Below are 9,488 nucleotides of genomic sequence, written 5' to 3'. Positions count from 1 at the left end.
ATTAAGGCCAGAACCACGCCCGACCGCCTTTGTCTTCCCCAGTGGCGATCTTATTACACACCGCAGCAGGTTCTCATTCGAGGCTGAGTCGACCTAGGGGAGGCCCAGGACGGGTTCTGATAATCGTCACTGGTGGTGTTGGTGGCCGTGAGCGGGAATCGAACCCGGGTTACCGGGTTCGTAGCGCAGCGCGCTAACTGCTGCGCCACCGCTCCCCACGTGCCCCCCCACCCCCTCCATCCGACTCTCGCGAGACTTCCCCCCCCCCAACCCCCCCCACTCTCGCACCTTCACCCCCCCCACCCCTCAGCACCACGTGGTGCAGCGCTCGTAGCCCACGTGACCACGCGACGAGACTGCTACGTTCGTCTGAATGAAGGCTCAATAATCGCGACTAATCGATCGATTTCTCCATCGATATCTCGGCTGCGAGGGCGAAGCGAAGGGGGTCAGTGCGCGAATGGCAACGCGAGAACGACGCCGCTTGTGTGTTTTTTAACTTCACGAGCGCGGGAAGCCTTAGGAAGGCCTCATCTGCCTAGGCCTTTGCTGTGTTCACGGAGTTAACTTGCGATGTCGATGTCTGTGTTTCCTGACGCACATTCGCGCGATATTTGCGTATTTTATCAAAAGCGCGTGACATTTAAGAGGGTTTCTGTTTAAACGGAATAAAAATGTTTGAAGATAGCTTTGACTGGCCAACTGTTTAGATTTCTCTGCCTGGCTTAAGCGGAGCAGCTCGTATCGGCCCTTGCCATTGGACGCTGGAGACCACGTGACGGGTGAATCGGCCAATCGCGGCCGTCGATACTGATGTCGGCGCGTATGTGTGTTGGGAAATTTAATATTGCCGTCCGCGGTCGATAAATCGAGCACTCAAATGTGAGCTGATGGGCTCAGGCCGGTCACCAAAGACTTAACAACACAGAGACCTATAGACTCGCATAGAAAGCCCGTGACTTGAAAGTAAACCGGTTTCTTGTCGTGAGAGGGGGCCTTACTTGACCCGGTCAATCAAGCGTAGAGAGCCGTTGATTTGTACCGTACAGAGGCTCGGATTGAGCGGTGAATACATCTCGTTCTCAAAAACGTCGTGGATTTATTAATTGTTCCAGTACGGTCACTTGTGACACACTCGCTTTATTGCGAGGGTATTGACCCATTACCCATCGTTTAATTGGTTCCAGATTGGGTGTGGTATCAGAGACACCACGCAAGTCCCCATGAGCAATTGAGCATTTAAGAATATTTATACTGGATGATCCGATGAGCTATAAAGATATTTTTCACATGTCCAGTTATTATAAAAACAATTTACGAGCATATACTTGCAAACGTGCCTTATTCCAGTTGAACAGAATTCAAATAAAAGATAAACACCAATTTGTGGTTATGGAACTTAATTTCTGGAGGCTAACATACCGTACTGTGAGGTTTGTTTACTGTTAAACACCTGTTAGGAAAACATCATTCCCTTGCTATCCGTTCTGTGGATCCCCATGCCCTGTTCATTCAAGACATTCCTTTCCACGTCAGCCCTATAAATGACTGCCTCTGTAAATATTATGGCGGTAGTTATTGTGGTCTATGCAAACATGACTCCTTGTAAAAAAAGGTCTCAGTTTTGTTGCCAGATAGAAGGGTAAAAAAACAATTATATTTTTTACTGGCAAATGAGGTTCCAATGGTGTAAATGCTTACCCCGAGCTCTCATACTCTGATGGTGCATTGTCTTTGAGTTGTGCGCCTTTTGGCGTCATCTGGTCCAACCCATGTGAGACTAGGCTCTAAGGAAAGCTGTCTCGGGTGTGGACCAATCAATTTCAAGGACAGTGCATATATTATCAGAGTTATGTTTTTTTTTGCATTATGGCTGCAGGTATTGTGGTCTATGCAAACATGACTCCTTGTAAAAAAGGTCTCAGTTTTGTTGCCAGATAAAAGGGTAAAAAACCAATTATAATCTACCCACTCTTTGCACCGCAGCTTGAGATGCGGTTGTATCAACACGACATGTAATTCTGAAATATTTACTTGTCCGACAATGGGACCGAGAGGTCTCGCGCACATTTGCCACTTGTCGCAGCGGTTCGCGGTTTTAAGCCCATTGGCTGCCCTGGTTAATACTGTGGGTACGTAAGTAGGTTACGCATCGTCTGCTTAACGGTGGACATAACAAATCCCGTGACATTCGAAAAAAAGGGTGGGCCGTGTGTGCCCGCGTGACGATCGAAATTTAAATAATAACTTGATAATTGTTTAATTCGTTACATCAGCATAGCACCATCACCACCAACTGACGTTTGTGAAACGGTGTCTTCATGGTTACCTTCAACGATATGAATGGTGCTAAAACCAAACGTACTGAATTAATGTTGCAGATTTCAGTCGGGTTAATGACCCAGAACTCACCGTTTCACTATCGTCACCAACTGGATGTCAGTCACGTCCTCGTCACTCTTCTGTCGTTACTACCATGGTTACTCATCACTTATTGATTTCTCCACCCGTGTTGAGGACTCGGTCTTCCAAACTTGTTTGTCACCACCCATGCTGTGTTCAACCACCACACCGCAGGTCACCGCAGTTATCTTTCCTCCCTTGAACTGTTCCTCGTTGGAATTCCCTCCCCTCGTCACTTTGCCCCAAGTGTTGTACGACGTTGCTCGATTAATGAAATGCATTTACTCTTTCATCTGTTGCACCATCAGTAAGTAGTCCTGTTTATTGTTTGCTGCAAAGCATGTTGGGTCTGTAATAAGCGACCTTGATTTACAAACGATAACGAATACAATCTTTTGTCACCACAGCAGCGGCAATTTCAGTTTTTGGAGATGGCGCTCACTAAAAAGGATGTGGAGGAGCTAAAACCGTGGGTGGAGAAGACGGTGAAGAAAGTGCTGGGTTTCACGGAGCCCACAGTCGTCACCGCCGCCCTCAACTGCGTGGGCAAGGGCATGGACCGCGGCAAGACGGAAGGTGACGATTGGTGGACCACCCTGCACCATCATCTGTTGGCCAGGAATTGCGTTTGCGAGCAAAGACTCTTGTTTTGTTTTGTAAACTCTCCTTTGCTGTGGCAAACGTGTCATGACACATCATGCGCAATGAAGGTGCTGTGCCCCAAGGGGAGGGAGGGGTGAATGTAAAGTTAAGATTAGTCTCAGGGTGCGAACAACTGCACAAACAATACAGAAGTAACGAGAAGCAATGAAAAGGAAGTGGTACACTATGGAATTGAATCCCGACCCCGAATTGTGACGATTAATCTCCCTTTGGAGGTGAATCACTGCATTTGCTTTTGTAACAACCATTTTCTTCATCAATCGGTGTACATTCTTAAGCTCACGGAGCGTGTACCCTCGTGTGTGTGTGTGGAAAATTAAGTAATGTCCTTTATATCTGTTGTATGCAATGGGTTCGCATGTTCAGTGCAGCTGTTAAAATTGCCCTACAGTTAGTATGAATTAAGACTAAAATAGATTTTAGGACAAATACAATCATGATTCATGACATTTCTTTGAACCAACCAGGCAGGTGTGAACCATTTACACATCCAGGTGTGTTCACAGACAGTGGCAGCTCATCATTAGGGGCTGGTGGACCCAGGCCCTGCAAGTGGAGAAAAAACCGTGACAATACTTATCTACTCATTATACAGATTTTAAACTGCGTACATCCCTTTTCCACCCCCTTTAAACCCTGCCCCCCCCCTCTCTCCTCTACAGTTGTATATCGCTGCGTCAATTATCCTGTCATTTGCTCACATCACATGTGATGGTGGCCCAAGATAAGGGGGCCACAATGCACTTCTTCAGGAAATGCTGATGGGGTTTTTCATTATCAATATGCACAAAGCTGATTATTGCTGTTTGAAACGTATGGTTTTCCAGCCTGACTATTATTCAGTTATGATGAGTTATTCTCGTCATTAGGTTTGATCAGCCACACCAAGACATATTAGCCACCGGCCACCGCTGGGATTTGGCTTTTGATTGTAGAGGGCACCGCATGAGTGAGTGTCGCCTCTGATTTCTTGCTGCCCCTCTGCCCCCCCCGCACCACGCCCCTTTTTCTCTCTCTCCGTCCGCAGAGCAACTGAAGGCTTTCCTGGACGAGTCGACGTCTAGGTTTGTGGAGAAGCTGTTCGATGCTGTTGAGGAGGTGAAAAACTACAAGTTTTCCAAGGCCACCATGGAGAAGAATCGCAAAAGAGAGCTGAAAGTGAGTTTCCTACACCCGCTATGTTCATTTGCCCACGTGCGTTGTGTGTGTGCATGTGCCTCGTAAATTGTGAAGGCAAGTTTGAGGTCGTTTTCACCGATCGTGTTGTTTTAAAAAGAAGAGTGGTCGTACGGCTGAGCTTGTGCCGTAGAGATCCTGGGTTCAAATCCAGGCACCTGTGAATAAACGTGGTTCTCTGAAGTGCGGCGAGTTTATGGTCTCAGTCCGGTTGCCAAACTGAACAAAAAATCTATCGCAAATAAAATTTGGTTCGGAACCGAAATTGCATTTAATAACCTATTTTATGCAAAGTTACCCGTGCAAAAAACTACCCGCATTCACAGCAGTGCACAACACATTTTGCACAATTGTGTTCAATTTCACTCTCATTTGCTTGGGTTGACAATGGCTTTGAATCCAGGACTGGTCTAACCTCAGGCAAAGGGAGAGAGGCAAGGAAGAAATTTGTGTGGGGATGGAGGGAGCAGCCAGTTCACACCACGTCTCCCGGTTGAGCTCTCCTTGAACGTGGTTGCTTTAACCATCGCCTGCCTACCGTTTAAGCTGAGGTGGAGGAGAAGCAGAGCGGGTGTGAGGGAATGGGGGAGGGATGGAAGGGGAGGAAGGGGGAGGGTAAGGCAAAGGAGCGGGTGCTGCGAGCGAAGGAGCGAGCATGGTGCACGTGCGAGGCACCAGCGAGGGAGTAAAGGAGGAACAGGCGTCGCTCTCCGCCCGCAGGACGTGTTTGGGGACGACCCGGACACCCCCAGGGAGGCCGCGCCGGTACCGGCGCCAGCCGCCAAGCGCAAGCGCGTGCCGCGGTTTGCCGAGGACGAGCCCTCGGTGGACGGAGACGGGGACGGGGTGATGCCGGCGCCCCCGGCCGAGCCCAGCATGCTCACCAAGACCCAGGTGAGTGGGCATCACTTTGGGTGGGTGGGGGGGGTCACGTGGGAGGGCGGTGCGATCGTGGAGTTTGCTGCAGCGCTGCCCTCCGTTGTGCGCCACAGCCCCACCGCCGCCCATAGCGGCTTCTCCCAACCTTTCTAGAGCACCAGCGTGGCACTGCCAACCCCCAGCATCCTTGTCCGTGGACCGCCGCGCACCTATATATGTTTTTAAATTACGCCAACACCAAATCGTAGTATCGGCAATAGTTCAGAGTTGCCGAGTTTGGAGAGAGTGGATAGGAGGATGGAGTGGTGAATTGGCCAGGCGGTTCTGGATGTGGACGGAGGGCGGTTTCATTGGAATGGAGAGGGCGGAACCCAGACTGGTGGAGGGGATACAGCGAGTGAGAAGAGATGTAGGATGAGAGGTGGGTTGTGCACTAAGCGTTCAAGGAGTTTGGAGAAATAAGAAAGCAAGGAAATAGGGCGATAGTGTGCAGGGACAGAAGGATCGAGATACTTTTTTTTTTGAGAAGCGGTAAGATGATAGAGTTGGGGAAGATACCGGAGGAGAGAGAAGAGTCAAAGAGAGCCAAGTGGAATTAATTGTGGGGAGAATGGACGGAAGAAGGGAAGGCAGAAGGGCATCGAGGGTGGAAAATGTGGGGCGGGTTTTGGAGACGATGGTAGACAACTCCAGAACGGAAACGGCGGAGAAAGCATTTAAGGAACAAGTAGTACGGTGGGACGGAGGGGGAGGTGTCAGCCGGTGCAGGGATATCAGGAGGTTGCGCAGTGAGCAAGGAGGAGCGGATGTGGGTGATCTAAGTCATGAAGTAGTTGGAGAGGTTTCGATTTAAAGCTTTCGTTACTGCAGGGATTCATATTCTTCGTTCTTTCGGTAAAGTCGCGTATAAGGGAAATAATAAAATAATAAAAATAAAACAATACAATTCTCACGACGTTTCGGCCACAACACAAGCAGCCGTCCTCAGGTGAAGAAAAGAGCTGCCGGAAAGACAGCGTCCTAATGTTCTTCACCTGAGGACGGCTGCTTGCGTTGTGGCCGAAACGTCATGAGAATTTTATTTTATTATGTTTTATTATTTTATTATTTTCCTTCTACGTGACTTTACCGAAAGAACCAAGAATGTAGTTGGAGAGGACCGCAGGAGTGGGGGCGGAAGAGGAAGTTGCAGGTGCAGTAGAAGATGCATGGAGCAGAGAGTTTAGAGTATTGAAGAGTCGAGCAGGGTGTGGTGCAGAGGTCGCAAACGGGTTTTGATTCCTTACCCGTACCCGGCCGCACCAGGGTCGCAAACGGGTACCTGTACCGGTACCCGGCCGTACCCGTACTCTACCCGGGTATGGGTAGGGTACGGGTGGGTTGATTCTAGGAACTTGAATTGTGAGAAGAGACAAGACTTTGGGAAATGAGTGACAAACGGTGACTCACCAGTGACTCACGGTCTACCCGTAACCGTACCCGGCCGCACCAGGGTCGCAAACGGGTACCCGTACCCGGCCGGGTACGAGTAGCCGGGTATCGGGTAGGGTTACGGGTATCGGGTACCCGGTTGCGACCTCTGGTGTGGAGATAGGGAGGAAATGAGGGAAAGAAAATATGTTTGGCGAGAAGCCTCCAGGGCCGAAGTGTAATTTGATAGGAGGGAATTATATGAGGAACATGAGTCATGGGTTGGTGAAGTCCTCCAGATGCGCTCTGCTTTGTGCGCGAGCTGAGCTGGGGGGGGGGGGGGGCGTTGCGGAGGGTGGAAGGGGAGCATAGGTGCAAGCGCGTCCAAAGAGGAAGAAAGTACCGAAGTTAGGACTGAAGAGGCAGTGTCGGGGTGCATGGAGGAGAATCAGAGATTGGTGGAAGCGATAAGAAAACCAAGGAAAGAAGCGCACAGTGGTCAAGGGAGCGTTGATTGTGGAGGAGGAGTGGGGGTGCGAGGGAAGGCGGGGAAGGTGGGGGGAGGGGACTCGTATTGTCACAGTCATTAGTAAGTGATCGGACGGAGGGCATGGGTCAACTAAAGGATTGGAGGCTGAGCAACTGGAATTGAAGATGAGATCGAGTGTCCTACCCGAGCAATGAGTTGGGGAAGAGGGGATAAGCTGCGGGTTGAAGAAGCAAGTAATCGGCAGGAGAGTAGCAGAGGTGGATGTTAGATGAAGGTTAAAGTCGCCCAGGAGGATTAATGGAGAAGAGGTTGGAAAGAGAGTTGATAGGAGACAGTCTAGATCAGGGGTCGCCACGGACTGGTACCGGTGCGCGGCCTGTTAGGAACCGGGCCGCACAGCAGCAGGAGGTGAGCGGTGAGTCCGCACGTGGCCCGCTCCCATTGTTTTATTTACTTGTCCCATTCACAGTTTGGGTAAGACCACAAGCTAACCCTAGCCAAGATGAGGAACAAACGTCGCTGGAGAGATTTTTTTTGAAAAGGGGGAAAGACCCAATGATGAACCCCCCCCCCGGTCCGTGAAAAAATTGTTTTCCACGAAACCGGTCCCTGGTGCCAAAAAGGTTGGGGACCGCTGGTCTCGATCATTGAAGAAAGAGGAGCAGGGACCCGGGGGATGGTAATTGATGAGGAAGGAAATTGAGTGTGGTAAAGAGATAGAGGAACATTTTAATTCGAAAGAGGAAAAGGTGGGGAGGGAATCAGATAGGTTCGAGGGCATCCAGGAGGAGGGGATGAGCAGCCCAACGCTGCCACGAGACTTGCCCGAGGGACGAGGTTAATGGAGGAATTGGGTCAAGGGGTTGGATAACGCGGTGGGGGTAGTGGTGTTCAGTGGAGAGATCCAAGTTTCCGTTAATGCTCGGGCGTGGAGGTTTTTTGAAAGGAAAGCATCGAGGGTGGATGCGAACGGAGCGCGAGTTCCATAGGCCAAGGTGGATGGGGGTGATTTGTGGAGGTGTTGGAGGCCTGGGGAAGGAGGGCAGAGTGGTTGTTCGCGCGTGCAGGGAGATGGGAAGGGGGGATGTGAGCTTTTCACGTGACGATGATGATGACGGCGTGAATACGAGGTGATACGGCAGTGAAAGACGGATATGGTGGGGGAAGCTTGGGGGAGAGGGGATTTGGGGGGGTGCGGCAATGAGTGAGGGCGGTTTAAGCGCGAGATTGGCCGTACGGTGTCCCAATCGCGGTGTACGGCCCCTGCCGCCCCGACAGCCCCTACGACGAGGGCCACGTCGATGGCCTCGCAGGAGGCCAAGGGAACGGAGCAGGTCACGGGTGGGAAGCACCAGTGGCAGTGGCTGGCAGTGGGGAGCCCCAGGAGCAAAGCCCTGGTGTAGGTCGGTGGGCCAGGGTTTGGGTGGCCAGAGCTCATTCCAGGTGATTTTGTCATAGGTTACATATGTTTATATGTATTATTGTAAGTTATGTATATTTGTCTCTGCGTGTGTACGTGTCACTATATATGTCATGGGGGGGGAGGGGCGGTGGTGCTATAAACCCGGCGACGCGAGTTCGATTCCCTCTCGCGACAAATAACTGATGAATATTTGAACTGGTCATGGGTCGACCCCGCCTCAAATACCAAATGTACTCCAATGAGTACAAAGGTGGTCAGGCGTGGTGCTGGTCACCCACCACCTCATGTACTGTGCCAGCCTTCATAGGTTCCCACTAACAGCACTTGCCCTCGCAGTCTATGAAGGCTATATGAGGGATCTTTGTTTTTGTCACTATGTGTGTATGAGTGTATATCTGTGTGTGTGTGAGCTGCTCCTCTGTGAACCTTGCGACCCGCGTTCCACATGCGTGTTCGTGCGCATTTATGTATTGTGGGCGTGTCGTACCACCAACAGATCAAGCAGATGATGGAGGCGGCGACGAGACAGATCGAGGAGCGCAAGAAGCAGCTGAGCTTCATGTCCACGGCAGGAGGGCCGCAGGGAGGGGGGCAGCAGCAGCAACAGCAGCAGCAGCAGCAGCTGCCGCCTACACCACGCCCCAGCGTCCAGAGTGTCCAGGCAAGTGGCGGCACAACCAGCGCGCACAGAGAACGGCCGCTGCTTCTCTGCACTTGGCTTGACTTTGCTTCCGTTTGGTTTGTCTCTCTTTAAATCACTTGGGGGATTTCTTAGCATTATTTTGCTTCTTTGTGGTTCATGCGATTCTTTTTTGCTTATCTGTTTCTCTTTGCTTCTTCCTGACAATGGGGGTAGCAGACAATGAAGGGGGGGTTGGAGCAGCAGTGGAGAATAAGCGACCTTCCACTGAGTGGAGGTTCGCCGAGGGCTTCGACGCAAAGTCTCGGTTGCTGGAGCGAAAATCTTTGACTCCGAAAAAAACGCTGCCTCTGAAAAATATTGCGGCCAATTATATTCGGGTTTCAAGGCTCGGGATGGGTTGG

At 50.8% G+C, this 9,488-nt stretch overlaps 1 protein-coding gene across 2 annotated transcripts in view; it reads left to right on the top strand.

Moving 5' to 3' along the window:
* The first annotated feature begins 308 nt into the window (after positions 1-308).
* Positions 309-9,488, top strand: part of PRPF3 (pre-mRNA processing factor 3) — a 31,167-nt gene continuing 21,987 nt past the window's right edge. The window contains exons 1-5 of one of the 2 annotated variants that reach the window (XM_078617409.1): positions 309-448; positions 2,811-2,979; positions 4,094-4,224; positions 4,963-5,136; positions 8,941-9,105. In XM_078617409.1, the coding sequence (XP_078473535.1) occupies positions 2,835-2,979; positions 4,094-4,224; positions 4,963-5,136; positions 8,941-9,105 (615 nt within the window). In that variant the 5' untranslated portion in view covers positions 309-448; positions 2,811-2,834. The other variant, XM_078617410.1, reaches the window with a different exon arrangement.

Source organism: Lampetra planeri, chromosome 53, assembly GCF_965212315.1.
Source record: "Lampetra planeri chromosome 53, kcLamPlan1.2.h2, whole genome shotgun sequence".
NCBI lineage: Eukaryota > Metazoa > Chordata > Hyperoartia > Petromyzontiformes > Petromyzontidae > Lampetra > Lampetra planeri.
This window is presented reverse-complemented; position numbering and strand designations above follow the sequence as displayed.